Source organism: Apostichopus japonicus, chromosome 14 (assembly GCF_037975245.1).
Source record: "Apostichopus japonicus isolate 1M-3 chromosome 14, ASM3797524v1, whole genome shotgun sequence".
NCBI classification, from domain to species: Eukaryota; Metazoa; Echinodermata; class Holothuroidea; order Aspidochirotida; family Stichopodidae; genus Apostichopus; species Apostichopus japonicus.
Genome location: NC_092574.1, coordinates 14,994,805 through 15,021,060, shown reverse-complemented (window position 1 = coordinate 15,021,060; position 26,256 = coordinate 14,994,805). Strand labels below are relative to the sequence as shown.

Here is a 26,256-nt window from a genome sequence, read left to right as displayed (position 1 = left end):
TCTCAAACTGGCTGCTACTAGCTGAAAGTTAGCTGTGACTATAAAGACAACAAAAACTAGAATTCTTGCATACACAGTAGGCTTCATCTACGAAGGTTGAACTACAACAGTGCTGTAAGCCCTTCACTGACGGAAGGCATCTCTACTCAAGAGGTTAATCAGAACAAACATACTGTACAGCCAAATCATTGGGGATTTTTGTGCATTTCTTGAGATTTTCAGGCCACAAAACTGGTTATGAACTGAACAAAATGATTCAACAGGTGGTAAAACTGTTTGTAGTTAGCACTATGAATTGTTTCCAACATGCGGTTGACTAATCCGCTTTAAACGTACAGTTTCTCATCATCATGCAAAAACCGTTTGCCTCGTATATAAAATGGTTTCTTCAAAGAGTCAAACACTGGAAGGTAAAGTTGTTTAAGATATAAACCATACCTGTGTCTGGCTGCCCATTGGATGTACCGATGGGGCTGTAGGGGCTGCCACTTCCAAACAGGTTGGCGTTCATGTCCCCATTAGATGGAGCCCTTGGGGTGACCATTTGTAATGAGAGGTCAGGCCTTCTTTTTTCCCTCTGAGAGGCTTTTAAAGGCACTGGATTGGCTTTGTCTTCACCAGACAGATTACTGCGGTTGTTCCTGCGTTCGGGAGAGCTGTTACTGGAGGAATAGGATGAAGCCAGAGTGTCTCTATCCGGTGACTGAAGTTGCTGCGAAAATGATACGTCGGTCTCCATCATGCTACTCAAGCTCTTCAAGTCCCCCATCCCATCTTGATAGGGGGACGAGGCATCCATGTCATAACCCAGAGCCTCCAGAATCTGATCGGCCTCAAAAGAGAAGCCCTCTCGCGAGTCCCCAAACTGTCCACTCCCGGAGAACAGTTCATAATCTGAATCGTACATATAAAACACACTGGGTTCGTCAACCTCCCTCAAGGAACTCTGGGAACTGATTGGACTCCTCAGGCTGTCCGCTACCTCTGAGGTTCCCCCCCTTAATCCATCCATAGAATAGGCCCTCTCAACGAGTGCAGCGTGACGTCTCTGAGACTGTTCAAGGTTGGCAGTGTCTGTGGTCGGAGAATTGTTACTCGAAAAGGCACTATCAGAACTCAAGGAGACCCTCTTGGGGTGCGTCAAGCTTAGACCGCCTTGAAGAGACGTCTTGCTCTCAACTTTTCCGTTCTTCAGGAGTTCATCCTCCTGGGTGAGGATGTTAAGTTTTTCACCCTGAAAGATGTCTGCGAGACTGACCTCTGTCATGTCCATTTCCTCCACGTCCCCTAAATCCAAACTGAGAATTTCATCGATGGTCGATGTTAACGTCCCTGGACTACTGGATTTTGAGCCGTCCGGAGACTGCCCTCTCCTCCTCCTTTTGGTCGAGGAACGACCATTAGATTCCGAACTGCTCGGCTCATTTGGTGACGAAAAGTTGCCGCCTATCTTACGGGGGGTGAAGAATGGTGACGTCAGAGACTCTCTCTTCACAGGTGTCTCCATCAATGAATCTGAACCGGGGGTCATCATATGAGGTAGGTGAACTCCGTCATAGGACAAGAACCACGTCTGGCAACCTCTGCTACATCTATCTATTCCATCACGGGCATCGTCCAGGTACTCTATCAGGCACGTCTCATATCCGTTTACGGCACCGTTCGCGTCTGCGCCTGTATTGTTCATAGTTCTGTTTGCTCTCGGATCCAGGAGGTCCTCTTGAGAATTGTGGAAGATTACCCTCCCTCTGTTCCCAAGGAGCACCATCTCTGGAGAAGTGGGTCCATTTTCACCAGCTGAGGCAGTCTCCTTTGAATACACACACGTCGATTCCAGTCGTACTTCACAACTTTTTGGAATCAAGGAGAGAAACTTTTGAGCACTACTACCGATATAGTTGATATCTAATATGGCTCTTCTTTGGCTTGCCATTATATGGTTGCAAGGCATCAGGTGTCTGAAGGAAAAAAACGGAAAAATATGCTATGACACAGTGGTTGTACGATACAACACCGGCTTGCATTCTACAACTCTTTATCTCTTTCATTTAATGTTTTTAGAGCTTTCTGAGCTTTCAACAAATCATTATTTGATAATTTCAAAATTCAGTTGGTAAAAAAAAGCAAACAAGGATGGGTCTTAGTTTGATAGGCTGCAATCTAGGACTGTGTCTATAAAACGGTGTCTGATAAATCTTACAAAATATTTGTTTGATATTGGTGAGAAGAATGTCGCAAACTGTTGTCTTCAACTGAAAAGCGTGATTTGAAGACAGTGAAGTCACTAACGACAAATGAAAAGCGAAAGTTTTTTTCATTCATTTTCTTTTACCATTGTCATCAGAAGTTTGAAAAAGAAAGAAGACCAAAATCAATAATCATGTTCTTTTGTATTAAATGGAACACATCGAAGGAAAGAACAATCAAACTTTACCAGCTGAAAGTGTTAATCAGCCAAAGGGAAAAAAAACACCCTAATTTGCACAATTTAATAAGAACAGGAATAATGATTTATCACCAAACCATTAGGGGCTTCTACTGAAATTAGTAAACTTTTTTCTGAATGAACCCTTTCTTAGGCAATTCTCAAGAAAGTAAGAAAGAGGGACTTACTGAAAAACAAGTTCCATCATGACATCTTCACAGTTGATATTTACTAGTGTGTACATTAGTGCCATAGTAACCAGACAAAGCTGAAATCAGAGAAAGATGAATGAAGTAGACACAACATTACTTTTGTTTATTTTGTAGGTAATATTTACAAAACAGGAAGCAATTTGGAACCATCCTTAATAACATTTTCTTTGCTATTTAGGGGTGATGTCTCTGTCTCAAAAACGTGCTGGATTTGCAGAGTTTGGTATTAAAACAGGATTTGTAATACTGAGATCAAGATGGCTTGAGCTACGCATTTTGGTTAGTTGACAGTGTTGCTGTGTTCTTACCACAAGCGAACATACAGCCAAACTGCTACGACACAGTTACAAGACTACCATCAAATTTATGTTTATTTTGAACCTATCGGTTCGAATTTCGAATGGGTATGGTTCCAAGTTTATTTAACCGGGATAATTTTACAAAAAGTACTTTATATAAAAAGAGTGGTGTAACAAGTGTATTAGTACTGCTATCAACGGTTTATGCATCCCATTTTGAAGAAGATATTTCAGAAAAGTACAGTATGATGTCACAGTGACACCTATTTGCTTCAAGTTCACTTTTCACAGTTCTTGTACATCACAAAGTACCCATGGTGTAGTAATTCAATGAAAATTTCACACAAATAGGTTTAATTTTGATGTTCCTCTTTAACAGTCGGTCCAAAATAAAGTTACCTAGATGGACTTTCCTAAATAATTCCGATAGCAACATTCGATAGTGCTCACCTTATTATTTGATGCAATTCTTTTGAGGAGGGAGTCCAGTATCCTGTTATTGTCATGCCACCCTCTGCAGATGTATTCCAGGAAAACTTTCATCAGCCGTTGGTCTGTGACGCTACGCAAGAAGAGCTCCACGTAGGCAGTGGCTGTGGTGATCTCTTCTGTGGGGGCCTGTTTAGAAGGGGGGGAAAAAATTAAGATGGAAATATAGTCCCCTAATTTACAGAGCTTATCAGATCGTAGAGAACGATATATAGCAACCAAATGGGTTCCTTACCTAAAGTTGTTTCTTAAAGGGATGATGGTAACGTGACCCTAAAATTGCTAGATATGCTAAAACAGTCACGATGCTTTACACATCAAGACACACTTTGAGCTATTTCTCTGTCAGTTTGAAACAATTATTTCCAAGATATTTATACCACTGACAGAAATCTTGTGTTCCAAATGTGTTACAGTGACCCAAGTTTAGTAAGTTTTGGTGTAGTCTTTCAATGAATTTCAGAATTATCAATCAATGCTTTCATCTGCCTCAGTGTACTGTCCCTTTAGTTATTTTTAAATGGATTTGATGACTTTTAACAGAACTGATACTTGAGAGCCATGCTTAATATAAAATAGCTGCAAATTAGCCAAAATGGCATAAATGCCCCGCCCCTCCCCCCCCCCCCCCCCTATTTTGAACAAGCCATTTACTGCTTTCTGTATTCATGCACCAACTACTTAAAATACTCTGGCTTAACATTTTTCTAAGTGTTATCAGTCTGGCCTAGCACTATAAACAGGAATTAAAGTGCAATTATTTTGGATTCTATTTACTTTACAGATTGTGTTAATAAGCTACATGGAAGTACTTAAATGTACAAAGCAGTGTTATGTACATACATGTATACTAATGATAAACACTAAAAAAAAAATTGGCAGAGCTGAAAAACAGCTATATGTTTCTTTGTGTCCAATTTTCATTTACAACATTTATATTCCAACAATCCTCGAGTCAACTTCAGATGCTAGCATAAACAGTAACAAGAGTCAAATAACCTTGGTTTTTTATACTTGATACTGGATTGTCAAGCTAAGCAAACGATCCCCTATTACTGGTGCTATGATATGTTGTTGTTTTTTAGTGTATATGTGTGGGTAGGTATTTGTGTCATATATGTACTTGTTTCAGGTGTTTACATTTGTGACATAGAGCTAACTTTGGTGCTATAGTGTATATGTTTGAAGCCGTGTTGGATCAAATTTAAAGTGGCTGGTCGAGTTGACTCTGATCAATGTCCCAATGCTATTCGATGCCAGGAAATATTTAAATATATTCATACTTACTGTTTATACATATATAAATAATATTCTATTCAGTTAATAACAGTTGTATTATGATCAACATATATGCAAAAGATATACATAAGATGATAATAAGCTGCACTCAATATCAAACTGTGTATAATACTGAACAGATATATTATGCACATGCATGCAGAATATCTAGTCTATGGCAATCATGGTTAACTGAAATTAGCAATTTTTAACTGTGCTTAATATCTCGAGCAGACACAAGCCTTACACAGATACATACTAACCCTAGAGGCAACTAAAATCAAAATGGCAAAATACGTAGAGCTGTTTTCATGCTTTTCGTACCTGCACATGCCATGCACAGTATACATATCTGCAGCCTATAGATTTTTTTACCTCTCCTTCTTCACAACTTAACTGCTGTACATAGTATTTGCATAGCTTTACAAAATAGAGATCTCTTTGAAAGGGCTATACTAAGCATTGATTACTATGCTTTATATCTCATGCTGGTTGGCATTTTTATCTAATATTTCATACAACTATTAAAACTATGCGTTATATATGTAAGGTACACTTACATATATATGATTAAGCATGGCACATGAAACGTACATAGTATATGCAATTCTGATATCTATACTACAAGGCATAGAGTACTGCAGAGACTGTCTACTGTGACAGGTGGAGATAGGGGAAAGGGAGGGGGAGGAAGGAGGGGGTGGGGGGATGGGGAGGAGAGAGGAGCTGGCTTAAATGGTATAGAGTATTCAAGAAAAAGATTATAAAGTCAAATATTTGACAGAACACAGAATATAAAGCTAAAAACTAGAACCGCACTCATGGTTATCTTTGAACAACTATGAGGGTTCCTCATGCAGTGGTATATTTCCAACAGGTGAAAAATCGCCCTCTTATGTTAAAACCTCTGTCCCATCCCGAAGTAATATACATACGTGCAAAATTAATAACAAATAAATATGAATAATACAACAAAACAAATTATACTGTGCAGAACAATAACCAATCTAAATAAACCTTAACCCTGCCAATTTTTAAACCACGAGCATACTGTACATACAACATTTTCTGTTCATTTTCCACCCACATACAGTACACAGTAAAAAGAAGTTTACAGAACATTTAGTCCGTCGGGTACTGTCGACCAGGAGAAGCTACTATACATGTATACTGTCTTCTGTATTTTAGCATATATGCTTGCTGGCAACGGCTGTCTCTTTTCTGTCGGTTTCATTTTTCTACGACATGATACCATTTTCAACCATCTCTGCAACCATAAAAGGGGTCTGAGATTTCCTTGATGTCTATGGTACTCATCGTATGAAACCGCAATTGTGGACAATTTGTAGAAAGCCTGACAAATTTATATAAAAACGTTGAAAATCACAGAGACTTGTTGACCTTGTGTTCCAACAGTTTTATACAGGAATTATATACGAAAACAGTACAGTATTCATGTTTCTCGTGTGTTCATGCAGTATAATAATACAGTGTAGGTACAGTATGCTACTGTAGGTTTAATATAAGCCTTAGATTGGGCTTTTAAGAGATGAGCAACAGTAAGTGAAATTTTCTAGTTTGTTTTGGGGGGGGGGGTGGCAGATATTCAACTTCTGCTCTAGGTTTTGCCAATGGAACCTTCATCCTCCCTCCCTCCTCCATGCCCCCCCCCCCTCCATCTCCAGAAAGAAAAGCCTCTGGTATCTCCACTATCCTGTAGTTACACCAAATTTATCAGTCAGCCTACAGTAGGGGTGTTTTTGGTGTAAATTTTACTTTAGAACCAATTCTAATCTAGGTGATAATTCAAAGTTTACTTACATGCAGCAAAACTTACAACTTGTTTTATTTCCGAAAGTTTAGGCATTCATAAATCGCGCTGAGCAAGAGGATTCAATGTATTTAAACAATACATTGAATGCATACAGGAGCTAACCAGCAAATATTCTGAATTTGCCATCAGTGTATACATGTAGCTGTGGAAATTACATAACCATAAAAGCAATAAGTAATTAAACACAAAGGAACATTAATAAGGATATCAAACATGCAGGGTTCAAGTTGAGGGAAACTAAAAAAGTGCAAAACAATCACAAAATGTTAACGTTAAGTGCTTATGAGCAGCGAGGGTGAGTACAGTAAAACCACAACCGATACAGAAAAATGCAAAATGTACCGTAAGGGATGCAAGAAGATATATGTTATACATTCATTAACACGTCGTTTCATAAGCTGTGAGAAGAATTACCAGGCGTAGATATTAAACAAAATTTTCAAATCAAAGATTTGCAATGTATATTAATTTATATTGTGGTACGTGCTAAATTGACCGTTAAATGTAAAACAAATATATATTGCGTATATGCATAATTTATTGCATATATCGATGCAATATATTGTTTGCCTAAGTATGAAGTAGAGAAACATTCTCCAAAGATGTAGTACAGAGAAAGAACAAAATAAAAATTAAGATGAAACTGCTAAATACTGGGTTGGAAAACCTTGCCCACCACCCAAACCAGCTTTGTGGGAAATTGATGGTCGGAGCCAATTGACAAAAATATGCTAAATATGAATCGAAAACCTGATGGGTTTTAAAAGGGATAAAAACAGGAAACAACAGTAGAGTGTTCGACAGTTCCTTTTGTTGTAAAGCATCCTTTTGCTTCGGGAGTGCTTCTCTGCTACATGAATATTAGCTCAGAGAAATCGCTAATAATAGCCAACATGTTTGCAGGATATTCCATAAGGTTTTCCTACTCTGCTGCTTTACAGTATGTTGTTGCTGCACTACCCAGGGACCAATATAAGGCTAAGGTAGATAGGTGTGTGTACAGTAGGTAAGGGAGACAGGTGAGTGAGGAGTGAAGCAAATACATGTATAGGATTGCAATCCATGGTCAATACAACCTAAAATATCTATCTTGGCAAGATTATACATAATTACCAATTCACAAATGAATAGAATATAAAACAGAAAGAATATATGTGATTGAAGGCTAGGCCACTAATATCCTCTTCGACTGGCCATTTGTTTTTGGGGGGGTGGTCAATTTTAAATATACAGAACTCGATCAAAGCAACTAGAAGAAATTGTACCAACTCCTATCCTGATAGCCTGTTCTGTTGCTGACAAATAAAAATTAATATCTTATTTTCCTTACTTGGATAGGAACTAAAAATATTGTGCAATTACTTGTGATGGTTATTAATGCATAAAACAGATTATTTCATTTTTTTTTTTATGTTATAGCAGGGATAGGGACAATTTTTTTCAGCTTATCACAAATTGCTCAATTGTTCAATAAGTTGTTGGGGTGAAGGTCTTTTTGGCAGAGATGGCACTTTTAGACTTGTTCCGAATGTCTTGCCAGTCTACTTTAAATGTTCATGAGTATCTTTGGCTTTTGTACAGTGTATTTTCTTCTCAGACACCCTCCCCCACCCCCTCCCCCGCCTTCCACCGGACCCTTTTGCCCTCACAGAGCCCTTCAAAGAATTTCACAGACCCCCTAGAGCCCAGGTTGAGACAGATGGTTGTAGATGACGAAGTACCTGATACGCCAAAGTAGTTAACAAATGGCATAGACCATACATACAATGTGTCTTATAATAGTTCTGTGAAGGGCTTCAAGATATATGGATCCTTCTCTGTGTGCTTGTATCACTATGTGCTTTATATGTGTGCAAATCACTTTTAAACTTTACAGCACTGTACATGTATGTCAAGTATCAGGTACTGTACAGTTCATACTATGAATGACTGCATGAATATGATCCCAGGGTTTACTCTAGGAATCCAAATTTCATTTTCAAATATGTTCTCCAAGCTTTTCTTACTATCTCATAGGAACCCCAGGACGGAAATAGTCAATGCAAGAAGCGTCTTGCACTATCATTTCTTTTCAACTTTAAAACAATTCCCCTCTTTTAACTATATGCTATAAAATTACGCCAAGGTGCACTATCACCTTCCTACATTCAAATTAGAGAACTTACCTCGAGATATCGCATGAAGAAATGTTATTAGTAAGGAGACGGGCAGAGACACCGGCAAGCGATGAAGAAGGGGTTAATGAGAAAAAACCGTGCATGCAAGGAAACACCGCAATTATTCAACACCACATGTATGTATATATATAGAGTGACCTACCAATTCACCATTTCTGAATCTTAGCCAAGATCCGGCAGAAAACTGAAGATAGTTTGCAAGAACGGAAATCATAATATTAAGATGAACAGAGAGGTGGAGAACAACAGAAAGAGCAATGCCTTAGTAAAGATTCACGTTGCAGCTTATTAAGTCATATATAATTCAACAACAAAAAATCCATACCTTATTACAGATTTCACTTTTTCTTTTTTTTTGTCAAATAGTGGTCAAATGATAGCAAATATTCAGGTTGGGTTTGTTCAAAAAGTTTCCAATTTATATCGCATGCAGTTTACATACAGTATTTAACTAAACCTGCTGGTAACCTCATGAGAGAATGTATGAAAACATTGAAGCATACAGTAGGAAGGCTTGTAATAACATTACTAATGTGTTCAGTTATTGTTGTTTAAAGTGAATGCTGCAATCTAACGTTAATGGAAGGGAATTATACCTACAGTCCTATACAATACTACTTTCACTTTTACTTTAGAATTTTAAGTAATTTTGGGGATAAAATGTTAACAACTTATAATAATGTCATTCTTAAATTTGCATTCTTCTGGTAGCTAAACCTGATTGCTTGGCAAACTGCTGGAAATCTTCTTCATCCTTAAACCACATTCTCAAAGCCTTTGTATGGCAAAGGTATAAATTTACCAATTTGCTCATTAATCATTTGTGAATTCATTAATCGGGTAAACACAATACAGCATATGAATGTCATCAGTTTGATTGAGCCTCAAATGTCTTTGTCTTTCTTCACAATATTGCAATCCAATAAATTCACAGAAGAAAACATTACAAGTGGATCAGATTTCAAAGATGTGCGAATAAGAAGGCTATACAACTATCCTAGACAAATAAAGCTACTCCAATCTTCTACTCGGATTACATCATCGGCCACCTAGACACTTCCTGGAGTTTTAAGTGTTAATATGTTCAACATGGTTACATTCAATCATGTAAACTGTAACTCAAGCTACATAATGGGACAAGATATTATTCAGATGGGCTTTGCAAACTAAGGGAGTGGAATATTCTTCTATTCAATAAAACTATATATTTTACATTGTCTGGCCCCTTGTACCAGCTGAAGGAAAATGGGAATGCATTTTTTTAAATTGGACTTTCATTCACAAATTTGACTGCCAGTTATGTAAAGGCCGTATCAAAATCTAGTTTTAGCACTTATTGCCACCTACTGTTGTTGGAGATTATCGATGTGCTAAATTGATGATACACATAATGATATAAATAAATATATATATATACATACACACACAGTAATTTAGCCTTGGTTGCAGAAAGTTGTATGTATACTTTATACTACATAATTGAAGTGCTGTTAAGAAGGTAGTTCTTTTCATCTTCCAAGAATAAATTTACTTTGCTTTCCTAATACTGTATATTTGCTTTGTGCCAACAATTGATATTCAAGCTAAAAGTAAGCAAATACTGAACATTATGGTCTAATATGTCAGAGTAGTTCATACCCTGATAAGTCAAGAATATGTACAAACATGCTGCTATAGTATAAAGTAAATATATAATCAAAGGATGAGTTTCAGCATGACAAAAATCAGTTTTGAGATCTGTTAATACAAGACTACTAAAGATCACAAAGTTTTGTACAAACTGAGTCTAAGATACTTTCCTCACCACGTTAACTTTTTTTGCCTTCTTTAGAAATAAACCCTTTTAACAACAAAGTCTCAACAAATCAAAATGACTGACCTACAATATTTAGTTTAAGCTCTCAATCAGCTCTTCACATCGTAACAAAACATTTACCAGGAAAACAAAATATATATACAGTATCTATATTTTGTTGTCTCAAATTACTGCTGTAGTTCACACTGTATTTTTAACACAAATTTTTAACAAAAAAGTTATGCTAATTTTATCTTCAACTGGCCCAGTTGCTTATACATGAAGCTGAAAGGAATTTTTTGAGGGATTCATTTTTTTTTTTTAAATTTCTTTACTGTACAATAATGCACATGGCATGTTCTCAATGTTCATTATAACATTTCCTCCAATGTGACATCCTTTTTACACACTGTAGACATGTAATCCATACAACAATAATATTTTGGCAGCATTTAAAGAGGATGAAGGGAACCCTCTGCAAAAAGAATCTCATGGAATTAGTAATAGTCATGAATGAAAAAGATAAAGCAGAGTGTTTTCTTTGAGCGGCCAAGTACCAACCAATTGATCGCATTTACCTCAAATTCAATACAATTCTGTAAGAAGAGAGAAGATTAATAAGTACATCAAAATATCATCATATATATACAAATCAATTATAGAGCAAAAATGTAGTTTTAAACCTTGAAATAACAGCAATTTGTAATATTTATTTAGGCAACCCTCCGGAATTTGAGGTCACTCAGACCATCTTGCAAAGAACAATGAATGTTTTGCAGGCTGAGGCTAACTGACACTGCACGTCAAGGTGAAATGAGAAAAGAAGCGACCTTTGAATGTCAAGGTTTTTTGAAGAATATGAATTTGTAATCGATAGTTCCAGGTTCATCCACTGACTGCTGTATGGAAAAAAAATTCTTCATTTTATACCTTCTTTGTCTAGTAACCAAAACTAAATCCGGGGAAAACACGATCTCAGTGTAAACATAAAATTGTGTTAACACGACTCTTCCCCTTTAGACGTTGTTCTTCAGTTAAGATATTAACATTAATTTGGATTCTGTCAGTTCATTGTACTATCTCTACAAGGAAACAATTAACAAATTAAATCAAGGATGATAATATCCTATAGGAGAGACTATTGAGTGACTCAAGTCCAGACTCTGTAACTTTGCTGTGTATCTAATACAATGTACAGACCACCGTCCAACCCAATTCACAAACTGTACAAGAGCATGATGAAATGGCAGAACCACAGATCCAAACGGAATCCTAGAAAGCTACCGTGGTAACACTTAATGTACAAAACAAAATTCACAGGCGACGGTGTGAGGAGAGAAAGTGGATTTCTGTAAACAATCTGTTATTAGGGAATCCTATTAGTCACTGTAGAGTACATATGAACTACAGATATATTGTACCCTGTATAGGCCATTATTTTGAATGTTAGTCAGCTGCTCCTGTACTGTATAGTTCTCCAGGATTCCAGTATCACACAGAAACTGAAATCAGTTCAGGCTAAAACTATCGTTAACTTCCACATGAAGGAAAAGAATAATGTTTGGTATAGCAAACTACACTAAAACATGTATGCAAAATGTTCAAACTGCTATGAACATTTGTTTTATGCGAGCATTCACTTACCCTTTGTAGGGTTAAATAAAGTTGATCTTATCTTGTCTTGTCTTATCTTAACATTTCTATGATAACACCAACAGTGTTTTAAACATGTAACATTAATATCCAAAATATCATTTTTTCTTTTCATGAGAAGAAATTTAGAAAATAATCTATGAACTCTCAAATATTCTTCAGCAAACTGCAAATTTGCTAATTTATTCATATGTTGATGGCAGATATTTATGGCCCTGAATGTGAGGCCATGACATTGTTTAAGTATTCTACAATTATAATTTGACAATATATATGCACTGAAATTAACAGTGATGTAGACTACCACTGTGCAAATCAAGTGGCTTTCATACTAAATTACTGGCACAGTTAGTGACCTTACCTGATGTAAGGCTGGTCCAACGACTGGAACGAGAAAACCGTCGTTGAAGTACCTCAGTAACTGTTCACTCACCACGGGATGTGCAACCTGCAGACATAATTACAACTAAATCATCATGTAAATACCAAATCTTATATTAGCTTTATACTTTAAGTACATTAAGGATTTATACTAGATCTTTTACCTATCTTCACTCAAAGCAGGTATACATTATTCCATAAACCCATCGAAAATTCCACAACTTAACAGGTTTGGATATTCACAAGCTTACCATAATCTCCTAACAAACAGGTGACCAGTTTCACTTACGTTAGGCTGTTACTAATTAACTATCTATAGATATAAAGTACTGTTACCAACTGCACTCTAGGCACATTAGAGTGAAGTGCTGAGGTTGTGAGATGGCAGGTGAGCAAGGAGGAGAAATAATCGTTGGTTACATCCTGGCTCTGCCGGCTTAGACTGACCTACTCCTGGGTAATATTTAAACCTACTTTCTAATTCCTTCCAAATCAACAATCTGAAAACTTGTGTAATTAACATTCAAAGTTTTATCAATGCTGAAAAACATCAGCAGTAGTGTGGTTGTCTGTCTGTCATGCATGGTGAAAGCCAGAAGGAAACACTTTCACTCACGACAAATAATATACAATAAAAAAATTTAAAAAAATTAAAAATGAAAATTTACCAAAGTGCACAAAATTGATTTATTTACGGCATACACAATACTTTGTTTTCATTGCTAGAAAACCTAACTGTTCATATAGAAAGAAAATAGAAGTGAAAATAAAATAATAAATAAATAAAACTCCCACTATGCTACCTCAAACAACTGCCAGATTCAGTCACCTTTATATGATCTATCAACAGATATTGCAAAATATTGAGAGGAACATGGAAATCACAATCACCTGGACAACAGCATTACAAAACTCCAAGGAATTGAGGAACATGGTTAGTTCTGGGATGCTGTTTACATCTTCAACTGTCAGGCAGTGCCAATGGTCAGCTTGGATGTCCAGTTTACGTGGCAGCCGTGAATACAGAGCACCAAGGCCACCGGCTAAGACCTGCAAAGCAAAAAAAAACCATGGTAAAATGTTAGTGAAATAAATCCCAAGAATTTTTTTTTTTTTTTCCTTTTTTTAAGCTCAATTGGTAATAAAAAGGCATTTTGTGAGAAACATTCAAACAGCAAAGCAGCTACTGTCAGCCTTTCATCAAGTTAAGTTCAAACTGACTTGCTGAAATTGCATGCAGAGATTGAAAGATCAAAGTCTCATTACATAATGATATATCCATCAAGATACGAGCAACCCTTCTGTACAAGAATTTAAGAGTGTAAAATACAATGTAGGTTTACTGTAGGTTAGGCTGCCTACTGTATTGCTGGGATTGGCTGCGGTTTCAATTGAAAGTTTACAGTCGCCTTGAAACTATGACAGGCAGACAGGCATGAGAGAAATACATGGACGGTTAATGGAAGTGAGAAATGCCAACCATATTTACCATTCCTATGAATGATATTCGTATTAAACATCAGTATTAAATCACTTTTTTGTGATTAATTCACAGGATATCTGTTTACTTAAACGGTTATAATATACAAAGTACTGTATTAAAATTTCTCACTACACACAGTACATTTGGGAAAATTAAGAGTGACAATGTTGCAAACTGTGGACAATGCATATTGTTCAATCAGTCACAATTCCAGTGACAAACAGGGTCACACCCTGGCAGTATTTCACACTTGACTAGCCTTGACATCATGTATCATTACATGCAATATATATAGCCAACATCTGTCAGTATGCATGTGTGTGCAATATCTGTGTGTCAATTCCCTTGCAAAAATATCTCTGTGTGCACAGAGAAACATAAAAATTATTTAACTTTCCAAAATGATTTGTATATTCTACACGTGCAGTATATGGGACAAAATGTAATCCACGAAGCTGACATGTAGAGGAAATAAATACACTACTAAACTAGGAAATCAAAATTTAACAATTGTATCTACAATTTGCAATTTAACTAGTTTCCACCTAAACTACAGTACTGTAAAACATGGGACAAGAGGGGAGAAAGGGGAAGGGGGGGGGGGGGGGTTCGGGAGGTTTGTTGCTGGTTGTTGGTACTGTATATATATGGGAAGTTGGGAACAGTCATTATTTTGTACAACTGGTATAAACTGTTGCTTCAGTACTTAGGGACCAACTTTGCCAGCCTGGACTGCCAACTTCCAGACTCGACTTAAATTAACACAGTAACATTTCTCTTAGAGAGGAACTTTAAAGAGATTTGTATTGAGCTACTGTGCAATATGTAAACTTTTCTCTACTCAACAGGTGTGTTAATGTTAAAAATTGTAATAATTTATGTACAGTAAGCATAGAATAGGAAAATTTCAATTCAATTCAAATTGTTGAATACATGTCAACTCTGTGTATGATTTTGGGGCACATCTAATAATGAATGATTATTCTTGACTTACACATGATCTCACAGTGCATAGCATACACTGTACACTGGGGAGCATACACTACTGTACCTGCAATTGACCAAAACTCTTGTGTGCAAAAGTTTGGCCGTGCAGTACTGCTACATACAAAACTACATGCACAGTTCAGTACATAGTACTGTAATGATTGTATAAAGTTAGTACTGATGGTGTAACCGAATGGTCTGTCATAGTAAACGTTAAACATTAGTAATAATACTAACCTCATAATAACTATGCAACAAGCAAAAACTGTGTATTTATGTATATATGTAAAGGGATACCGTGGTATGATTAATGCCACATTAAAACTTCACGCTTTTATTGTGCCAAGTGCTATGTGTCATTTACAGCATATAATACATGCTATGTGTATGTCATGAACTCATTCCTATTAAACTAAGTTCACAAGTTTCAAGGTTGAATTGTGAAACCGCAGTATATAGTCCATGGCTATTCTTTTGATATAATGGGGTAAAGATGGGGTACAGATGGAGTTAAGGAAGGCGTGTAGATTTTGAGTCCCATTTTGAAAAGGATAACCTTTATTTTTAATTTACCAAGCAGAAGATTCACGTGTACAATAGTACATAATGCAAAAGATTTATGGATTTGACTTTCCAACTTAACACAATAACCCACCCACTATACAATACTTTACAATCAGTTACAATAGGCGAATTACCAAATAGTATAGCACTTTTCACACTCCGCAAAACATAGGGACAGTTCCAATGATTGGCATCAGAAGATATAAAAAAGGACAAATTAGTTTGCATATATAACTAACAAACCAAATTTATGTATGCATGCATGCAACAATCTCTCTGTATGATTAGAAGTCCTCAAATCAAGTAATAAAACCCTTGTTTTAACTTCAGAGGTGTTATCTGCCATTTAAAATGAACCTTGATACAGTATATAGGTGTATGCAATATCTATCATAATGTACCCAGTAGTAATGGGTTACAGTACTTCAAAGGTTTTTGTACCATGTAGATTCTCTGCATGTGATAAGCACAAAATCTGCAGATCTATAACCATAATATTGTCTTTTGAAAGTCTGGGCCACGACTGGGTGAGTCATTATCTCCACACCCAGAGTTAACGACAGTGTTACCAGAGTTAGCGTTTTAACACTATATCTAGCGTTTTTAGTCATTTGTGGGGTTCTAGCGCACGTTTTTTCTAATTTTGGTAATTCTACCGTTTTTTGCCTAAAACTAGTTAAATTTACCAAAATTTGACCACTTTTCAGATTTTTTAGACAAAATTCTTACTTGGAGACCCATCCAAATTTATTTTGAGTATTTTTGCCCAATCTTCGGAATTTCCTACCGAAAATTTCCATACTTTTTTCAAATTTTCTGGGTCAGACTACTGTATCACTCAAATCATCTATTCAAAATCTATTTTGTGATCGGTGACCATTCATCCTACGAATCTGTGCTAAATTGACTCCAAACAACACGAATGTTAGGGAAACTACAATTTAGCGTTTTCTAGGGTTTTATTTTCGCAAATCTAGCGTTTTTTCGTCAACTGTCGCTGGTAACGTTGGTTAACGACACAGTGCTCAGTACATCTGCTTATAATGTACTGTCCAGTTCAGTAGATTACTGTAGAGTGCTCCGTGCAGAGCATTTGATAGAATGACTTGGACGCATACTGAACCCTTGCAGTATACTGTACAGTAACCCACTTTACATACAGTAGTTACTGCACTTGAGATGAAATCAATATATGTGACAGTATATACTGAAGCCTTTAAGTCATTGATCTTGACTTAAGAAGTTTAATAAGCTGTATACAGTAGGACAGTATCATTGTTATATATAAAAACTGTCCACAGAGTGTACAGTTACTTCCTGTTACAGAGTGTACAGTTACTTACTACCCACAGTTACTTCCTGTCCTGTATGTACATACATGTACAGTATGTATCAAAAGGCTTCCATTAAATATTGTAACACAAATGGAAGAAATATAAAACTATAAAGTTGAGCACATGTGTGTTTACACTAAATCTCCTTAATCTGTAGTGTGCAGTACCTGTAAATTTATGCACTTTTTTTTCCAAAGCAAAGTAAAACTACTATGATGTTGTTATGTTGGGATTTATGACAGCGGCGAATACCAACGTTCTGAATCAAATTTGGTGTATAAAGTTGAATCGATTCAATTGTGACACCACATCATATATGAAGTTCTATATAGATACCGTAGATCTTGTAAATTTACATACCTGTACATGTATGTAAAAAGTTCCATTTAATTTGTCAATGCACAAGCAGACATTCAATCCATATCTTGCAACACGATTCTCTTGAAAACATTGTTTCTTTTGATCCAGATGCAGTACGGTAGTTCACCTCGTCAGGAATGTGATATCTCCAAGGGCTAGGTGGATCGAAGCCAGATCTTGTGTTTACAAACAGGTCCTTACTTTGTTGTACACACATGCTACAGTAAGCATTGTACTGGAATACTGTATACCATTTTACAGTGCAATTTGAAACATTAATGGAAAATGTCATACATGTATGTTTCACTAAAACTTTAATAGGTAACAAAAGTTTGATCATGACTCTAGCATATATTTGAAATAACAGAAGAATTTTTGCCGGAATTGCTCTCAGAATTGCAGCACTGTTTAGTCTGTGATTCTCTTCGAATGTATAAACATGTACAGAAAAGTTTGCTCTGTAAACAACTCCTATGCAAATCCATATAAGTTCTGATGATGTAACAAATTCTTATACTATTGTCCCCAGGGAAATCCTGCAGTGGATTTGCCTTCTAAGATAAGGTCATCAAATTAAGAATTAAAGTTTATAATGACAGGTAAAGTATGATCAGTTCATCAGCACTGCAGCATATAAGCCTAACAGTGGTTCAGGTTGTTCCATAATAAATTCAATCTTCTCAGACAAAAATGCCATTTAAAATCAGAGCTCTCTGTATAAAATGTATATCTGTTTGACACATGTACTGTATGTATCCAACTTTTGAGAAAATTCAAAGAAAAGTGTTTGTACTAACTCAGACGCCAAACATTGACTTTTAAGAAATATTGGCAGATAAATTGACCATGGATGCCAGAATGCCACAATCAATGATTAAGCAATTAAGTGTGGTTTAAATCATGATGACGTACATATACCAATATAAATTTTCCATGGATCCTACTGTCTACAGTATATATATCCTTTGTGAGTTAATTTTCATACTTTCAGTTCCATAAATCCAACTTTCAATGTACTGTACTGTACTATAGGTCCTTAGATTGACCAATGACCAGTCACATTAATTTCAAAATGATGTAAGTCAATGTAGAAAGATTCCAATCTGATCTATATATCCACATGATTAATGCCAAAGTATTGCTCCATGATGATGAACCTACTGTACAGTATAACTGGTGGAAACATGCACTACTGTAGGAAGGTGTCTTAATATTGCACAGGACATTGACTAATGTCAATCTGAGTAATATTCTGTAATTCCTCTAACATAGTGACCTGTTTTCATGGATGAGATCTAAAATAATTATTTCCTTTAAGTACAGAAACTTTTCTGAAAGCATCAATTTGCGATGAAATTTTGAAAATTTTTATCCACTTCAGCTAAATAGTTTCTCATTTGGAGTTCTTTAGCTTTTCAATGAATGAATAAGATATAATTTGTGACCTGAGTTTGAATCCGTCAACATTTTGGGCTGTATGAGACGTACAGTTGTGTATAAATGTCTGTGTGAAAAATGTGTGTGAAATTTACTTTAATATTCCTACTATTTGTATTTATAAGCAAAACTTTTGAGCAAAAAAAGTTACCTACAGTAGTCCAGTGTCTTAGTTTTACCAACAGCATACATAAATGTATTTTGAACAACACACAGTGAAATTGACGCACACTCATTGAAACGTACAGTAATGTAACAAACTGTTAAGATAGATATTGGACACAAGATGATGAGGTTATCAGTGCCCTGGAACTTACCGGACAAAGGTTTGTACTATCTGATATGTACTTGGCGATGTGTTCTGCCTCCCGAGATGCAGATATGCATAGTAAGAGAGCATCCCTGGCTTGCTGACCTAAGCTTCCTTCTCTATGTATGAATGGGATGAGCAGAGAAAACAGGAGAAACTTTGCAGGACCTTTGCTAGGACTGGCATGAAAGAAGTACTCCAAGAGGGCTTGGTCTTTGGTCAATGAAACGCAGAGTTGGTGAAGCAGTAGGATCAGCTGCGGTTCTAACACTTCGCTGCAGGATTCCCAACAGTTCAAGAGGAGTCTTAGTAACGGGTTCAGGATTCTATCTTGAAAGAGAACTGGCTGCTTCGCTTGGCCGATGATCGTTTCGAAACACCGCAGCAGCTCGTGCTTGACATCCTCGGAATACTCTCCCGTCTGCTCCCCCCAGACCAACATCTTTTCAAAGATGTTCTGTGCATTGGTGTATTCCAGTATCTTTCCAATTTGGCCCTCGGAGGGCTGGTCCTCATCAATCAGCAGCGTCACCATCTGCTGGAGGTAGTTGACGACACTCTGCACCTCATCGGGACCCACCTTTGTAGAGTGAAACCTCTGGAACCCAGAGGAATTGCTGCCCTTGTGAATGGTGCTACCTATTTGACCCCAGTGGTTATAAAAGACGTCAAAGCGGACCGAGGACGGGTCGGCGGTGTCAGAATCTTCCTCTTGCCACCCATTTTGAGAACTGTCTGGGCTGGATGGTATCACAGCCTTCACAGAGTTATGGCTCTTGCTGTTCGAATGAGATCTACGAAAAATGCGACTCATGATAGCGGATGGTGCATTTGCACAATCTGACAAGAAATTTGATTTCTCCCAAAGTAATGAGTTCTCAGGTGATGCCAGGTAACAAAGAACCCATTGCTTAAATATGACATCTACTGACAGAGACCTGTAAAAGACAAAAAAGAAAAGGAAAAAGATGCCCATTGACAGTACAAAATTATTGATAATTTAAAACTCTAAAGTCGTGAATGCCTTCATGAGGAGTCCTCCACTGAGTCCTCCACAGGATCACACAGTACTTAATACAGTTACTGTACACTCTATCAGTATCCTAATTTTACTGCTATGTATACCAGTGCAAGGACTTCTCAAAATGAACTGACTTAAATTCGCAAGACAGGGAATTTCAGGAGAATAAGATGAAATCCAGCCAAAACACTGAGATTCTTTCAAACGACATTGAGTACTGCAAACGTTTACAGTATGTATATTTTGGACTTTCGTAATTGGTAAGAATGCATGTTTTCCATTGCTAGTAATGTGCGTATATGTGCAATGTATTCCTTAGGTGGGAGCTATTCACCCAGTTGGGGTCAAGAAGGATGGCGTTCACCATAGTATAGTTCTTTCAACTTCTGGCACAGTCAAACATTGATGAAATCACATACTTAGCTGAAGATTAGTTCTAACTTAACCACCGAGCATACTCAGGGATATCACCCCTATCGTATAAAAGAACAATAAATTGAATGCCCTTACTTTTACGAATTTAACATATACCATTAAACAACATACCTGGTTAGACCCATAGCCTACGCTGCAAAGTTAGACTAGCTTATGGCCTTACTAAGTATACAGTACTATTTTACTAAGTAGCATGGTGGGCTCATAATTGACGCACTTAAGGATTTGATCAACGATGTCTATCAAGGAAAAATCCAAATCACTCAACTGTATGTGTTTTTCATATGTGTAGTTCCTCAGAAATGTTATGATCTCAAAATATTTAAGGTTCTGAGCTTATGCACCATACAATTGAGCAGAATTTGACCACAAAATGTCTGCCGTGTCAAGTTCTTTCATACCCCTATATTGACACATCCGTCGATAAGCTAACTGTTGTGTAGGCCTTAGTATACATCCATTGACTTTAGATGCTGTTTGCTATGCTGAGCCTGTAAGCTCAGACAGGTCAGGTCCCAGAGAGAAGTGTTATCATAGTGAGCTAATGTTGGTTATTTTTAGGGTGTAAGATTTCCAAAAAACGTGCAAAACTGGGGGGAGGGTGTTAAAAGCTTAAAAAAATACCACAATTTGGTCAGCAAATAGCTGAAATGGATTCAAACTCATGAAATATGTAATTCTACTTGACTGCAAAAGTTTGGCCTGCTGTATCGTTGCTAGTAATAATTGAAGATGCGTCAATTACGGGGGTGCGTCAATTATGAAGCCTTTACTATACTATATATGCTTTGTTATTTACGCCTCACTGTTAGTGTTAGTACTGTAGTATAGCCTAGCCCTTGATGAAGTCCAAACTTGAAAAAGCTTTGACCTACGCTACATATACAGTAGGTGCTTATGAGAACTTATGAGAACTTAGACAGGTTCAGTACCACTAAGTTAACTGACGTTAGCCTACGGCTACAGTACTATAACTCGCAACTTGTGTAACGTTAGCCATCATATTACATTAGAATAGGCTAGCCTCATACCCTTTTAATAAGTAGGTATACTACTACTAGATATGGGCCTAGGCTGTTTCAAAAATCCTGAAAATTAAGATTGTGACACTGACAGTGTAGCTTCTGCTATGAGAAAGAATACGAATTCAATAAACGAAAAACTTGTAGATACCAATGAAGCAGCTGTTCAATGCAATAGACCAACAGGAATAACGGTTAAAGCGTTTACCAGTTTCCACAAAACACTCAGTGTCGTATACCTCAGTATCATAATGTTTTTAACGACGCTACTAGGCCTATACTGTTTAAAGTTTCCAAGTCATCTCTCTATTCTACGATCAGAAATGCTATTGCTCTACTCAAAATGTACATCGATTGTTCCCAATGCCAGCTGTGTAGTACACTATGTTGCAAAGCTGCATTCCGCTGCACCGACAATTTGCGCTTGGTACGTAAGTGCCAAACGATACCTAGATAGCATATGTAAGCGTGTTTGAGACAACAAGATTAACTCCAGTACGGAAATTTTGGCTTCGTTAGTACGAAGCACTGCTTCATAAAAAGAAAATAATAGCCAAAGAGATCAATTTACCCAACTAGATTAGCTATATATTTGCTTAAATTGACTTTTCTTAGCGAATATTAAGAAATTTGAGCAAACTTTGATTGAAAGACTAAAAACTAATTTATGATAATACCCGGTATGATATGTGTCAATCAGCTAGTGATAACCCACTTGGAATATACAATCCAGGATGATCGTGCTGCCTGCGCAGCGAGATTTTTATTTCTGTGAAAGGGGGAGTCACCACATGACGACGCATCGAAGCAATCGATAAAGGCTACTATGCTTGGAATATCACTGATAATGCATTTGCCTCTTCGATAATGAAACATCTTTCAAAATGGGCGGTTGAGTTTTTCTATGTTATCCTGTCCAGTGTCATGTCAATACTTATTGCACTAATATAACGACAGACTGAAAAAGTCCTTTAATATTTTCTTTCTTTCCAGGGAGCTGTAAGCACAGGCACCTCGATACATGTATGGTGACCTCACATGTCAGGAAGGCCACGCAGGAAGTTATACTTTGTTTACAGTGTGAACAATGCTCTCATTTCTTCATCTTTAGTACACTGAACATTCAATTTGAGTAACTTACAGTCTGTAAGTTTTTTATTTCAAGGGCATTTGTCATAATGAGGCTGTTTCGTTCATGTTGACCTCGTTGAGGTCACGATATAGAGGAAGTTCTTCAAATTAACTTATTAAAAATTCTCCCTCAGTCTCAATTGTACATTGATATTTTGAAGAGGTTGTTTTCAGCCCTGTTCCTTATTTCCACATTGGTATAAAACTTTAGTTTATTTCTTGTTGGGTGCACCAAAAATATATATGTATCCTTTAAGTTTGGTTTGCCAGTAAAAAACGTGTGAAGTTCAATCAAGATCATATTGCAAATGTAACATGTAGAAACCGAATGATAATTTAACAGGACGTATAGGTGACACCTCAAAAAACTTGCTAACAAAATGTCATCTCGGAGTGACTATCCGTTTAAGTATAAAGTGGGTGCTTACTTCCTTAACTCATATCAACTCTACTACTTCATGTCATGTATTTTGTATTCATATCACCACAAGCCCATACCTGCTAAAATAATCACGATGTCGTGATAAATGAGGGAAAAAATCGCACATAGATGGAAATTATTGGCACTACCATATAAAAGGCTATAATAACAATATGGCAGTCAAATTTTTTAAGCGTTAATATACATTATGTTATTCCCTTTGGGAACATCGCACCATAAAGCGAATCTCGAAGAAAGTCAAAAAAGAACGTGAAGCATGTGCTTTTAAGTTTCTGCAGCAGATAAACAGTTTAAGTTTTTTTCTCTAAATGTTTTAAGTTATTATTTATCAGCAAATCATAAGAACAAAGTTTCTTTTATATTTTTTTGTAAACTAAACCCACTATAGCTTGCTCGCATGCCAACCCGGGAAGTCAATGTTCCAACTGAGCGATGTGCTAATATATTATTATGTAGTAATAATTTATCTACGGGTGTGCTGTTAGATTACTTGTAATGATTTTGTTTTTCAGTATGTGAGTGTGTTCCTCATAATTGGAAGGGTATCTTAAATAAGCATTTGAGAAGAATTTTATGAGTATAGTGTACTGCTACACATATATACTGTTATAAGGGCAACGAATCTTCCTCAGGAAGTCCGACACACGTGTGAGACTGGAGGCGGGGACTGGAATCAGACCAATGGCCAGCAGTGCTAAAAATAGTGCTGTGAACAATATAAGAGGTCAACCACCCCCCCCCCCAACACCCCGTTCTTCTCAACTTTGTCTGACATACTCTCGTAGCTTACAAAGACTATACTCAGTCTAAAAGGAAAGTATCAGTTTCTCGTAATTTTGAAATGCGTCTATAGATCATCATCATCGTCGTCGTCGTGATCGTTATCCATGTCATAATCATAATCATCATCATCATCATCATCATCATCATCATCATCATCATCATCATCATCATCATCATCATCATCATCATCATCATCATCATCATCATCATCATCATCATCATCATCATCATCATCATCATCATCATCATCATCATCATCATCATCATCATCATCATCATCATCATCATCATCATCATCATCATCATCGTCATATTCATCATCATCATCACCACAACCATCATCATCATCACCACCACCACCACCATCATCATCACCACCACCATCATCATCATCATCACCACCAGCATCACCACCACCACCACCACCACCATCATCATCATCATGATCATCATGATCCTCATGATCATGATCATGATCATCGTCGTCGTCGTCGTTATCATCATCATCATCATCATCATCATCATCATCATCATCATCATCATCATCATCATCATCATCATCATCACTTTTCAGTTTTTCGTAATTTCGTAATTTTGTCTTTTATGTTTGTATCTCTAGGTTCTTACCATAGCCAACCAGATGTGCCAAAGAAGATGGGATTTAAGGGAGGAAACAAACCGTTGATACAGTGTTTGGGAAAATTAACATATGCTTCGTCTGAGCTTAGGAAGACACTGAAATTCGAGCTTCTTAGCTGGTATTAAGTGATCTGTGAGAGAGATAAAAAGCCTTACAAAACAAAAGTAAATACTAATTAGAAAGCAACAATGGAGAATATAACTGATCAGAAAAGTATAAAAGTCAGATTAAAATTTTTCGAAAGAACACATTCTTTTAGTTGACGGATTGTGGCCGTTGGACAACAAGTTGTCTGTCCTCCTCTTGGTGCAAACTGACTACTATAAGGTAAGACCAATATTACAAGTAGAAAGAAGGTGGGTATAAAACTGTATTTTTTATGCTGAATTTGTAACCAATTATTCATCTGTTCGGGTAAATAAAAGTGTCACCTGTTATTTTTAAAGGTTTATCAGTGCTTTGCCCAACTAATTTAACTTGCTAATAATTGCGAAATGAGTACTTTCCTAAAGGTTTCGAGTTTCCATATTATATCCAGTCATTTGGAAATTGTTTAAATGTATACGAGTAAGATATATCTGCGCAGGTAACTGTTTTCAGAGTAGCAGTAAAAAGCTTGCTGACGTTTCAGCAATGCTTTAACGTGACCATTATTCGACTTTCTAGCATATTGGGGGGGGGGGGGATTTACTGATGACGCTTTAAGTCCTCGATGATCGTACCCTGCAGTAATGAAGAAATTTGACATAAAATTTGCAACTGAAAAAAAATTGTGGGATAACAATTTGACTTATGTAAAAGATACTTATACATAATTGCAACCACATAGATAGCAAGGTTAGATCGAGGTGTATCCAAATACGTGAGAATATATTACATGGATTGGTCAACGTGGCACATATATAGTTACAACCCAACGCAAAATGTAGCTCAGAGTTAACGCCCTATGTATTGTTCGTCCGAATTTGTTCGTAACGACGAACGCTTATCATGAAATCAAACAGCGAAAGTATCTCAATTATTGGTAGTTCGTTAAGAAATTAATTCCTTTTATCGATATATAACTGGTCAGATATATGCAATATGTTGTAAGTAAGCGCAATCCATTTGTAGCAAGTAGCTGACGTATACGTACAACATGTTGCAGAGACATTGCATCAAAGCCATACAAACTTATGTTGTGTCATCATAATAATGTCATAAAGATGTGAATGCTTAATCAAAAGAAATCAAAATTTACCGAAAAAGTTAGACATAAATACTTACCCAAAGTTTGAGAAGTATACGATAAGATTTCTTTCAGTACTGTGCAGTACCACCACAATGAAGGCATATTTCGAGAATCCAATATTTCGATTCTATATTTTGATATTTCAACTTTTTTTGTATCGAGTTTCGACTTTTTCGCTCCGAGATTTCGACGTTTCGACTTTTCGTTGCGATATTTCGATATGATAACTTTTTCGGTTCAGATTTCGAAAAAGTCGAAAAATCGTTGCAAACCATCGAAACGTGATGTTCAAAATTTCGAATCGTCCCTTTGCGGCCACGGTAGTGCCTTTAATTACATGCAGTAAGAACTTGCAAACTAAAACAACTACATCAATCCTATATTATAGGCTATAGTGCTATGTGCTATAGTCCAGTTGAATTAATTAACGTTTTAATTGACGTTATTTGTCACCCAAATCCCGTAATACGCAGGCTCGGTTCCGGTATGTGTGTAAGGGAAGGGGGGGGGGGGGAGGGATACACCCAAGACCA

The 26,256-nt window shown here is 36.7% G+C and overlaps 1 protein-coding gene across 5 annotated transcripts in view; it reads right to left on the bottom strand.

Moving 5' to 3' along the window:
• The window catches only part of LOC139979659 (FHF complex subunit HOOK-interacting protein 1B-like), a 32,926-nt gene extending 11,075 nt beyond the window's left edge, over positions 1 to 21,851 (bottom strand). The window contains exons 1-9 of one of the 5 annotated variants that reach the window (XM_071990672.1): positions 21,705 to 21,851; positions 19,026 to 19,956; positions 13,435 to 13,593; positions 12,524 to 12,610; positions 11,088 to 11,105; positions 8,857 to 8,898; positions 3,387 to 3,554; positions 2,614 to 2,693; positions 439 to 1,958 (exon numbers count right to left, since the gene is read on the bottom strand). In XM_071990672.1, coding sequence (XP_071846773.1) covers positions 439 to 1,958; positions 2,614 to 2,693; positions 3,387 to 3,554; positions 8,857 to 8,898; positions 11,088 to 11,105; positions 12,524 to 12,610; positions 13,435 to 13,593; positions 19,026 to 19,832 — 2,881 coding nt within the window. In that variant the 5' untranslated portion in view covers positions 19,833 to 19,956; positions 21,705 to 21,851. Of the gene's footprint in view, positions 1 to 438; positions 1,959 to 2,613; positions 2,694 to 3,386; positions 3,555 to 8,856; positions 8,899 to 11,087; positions 11,106 to 12,523; positions 12,611 to 13,434; positions 13,594 to 19,025; positions 19,957 to 21,647 lie in introns of all 5 variants that reach the window. The other 4 variants (XM_071990671.1, XM_071990674.1, XM_071990673.1 and 1 more) reach the window with 4 other exon arrangements.
• Positions 21,852 to 26,256: the final 4,405 nt, after the last annotated feature.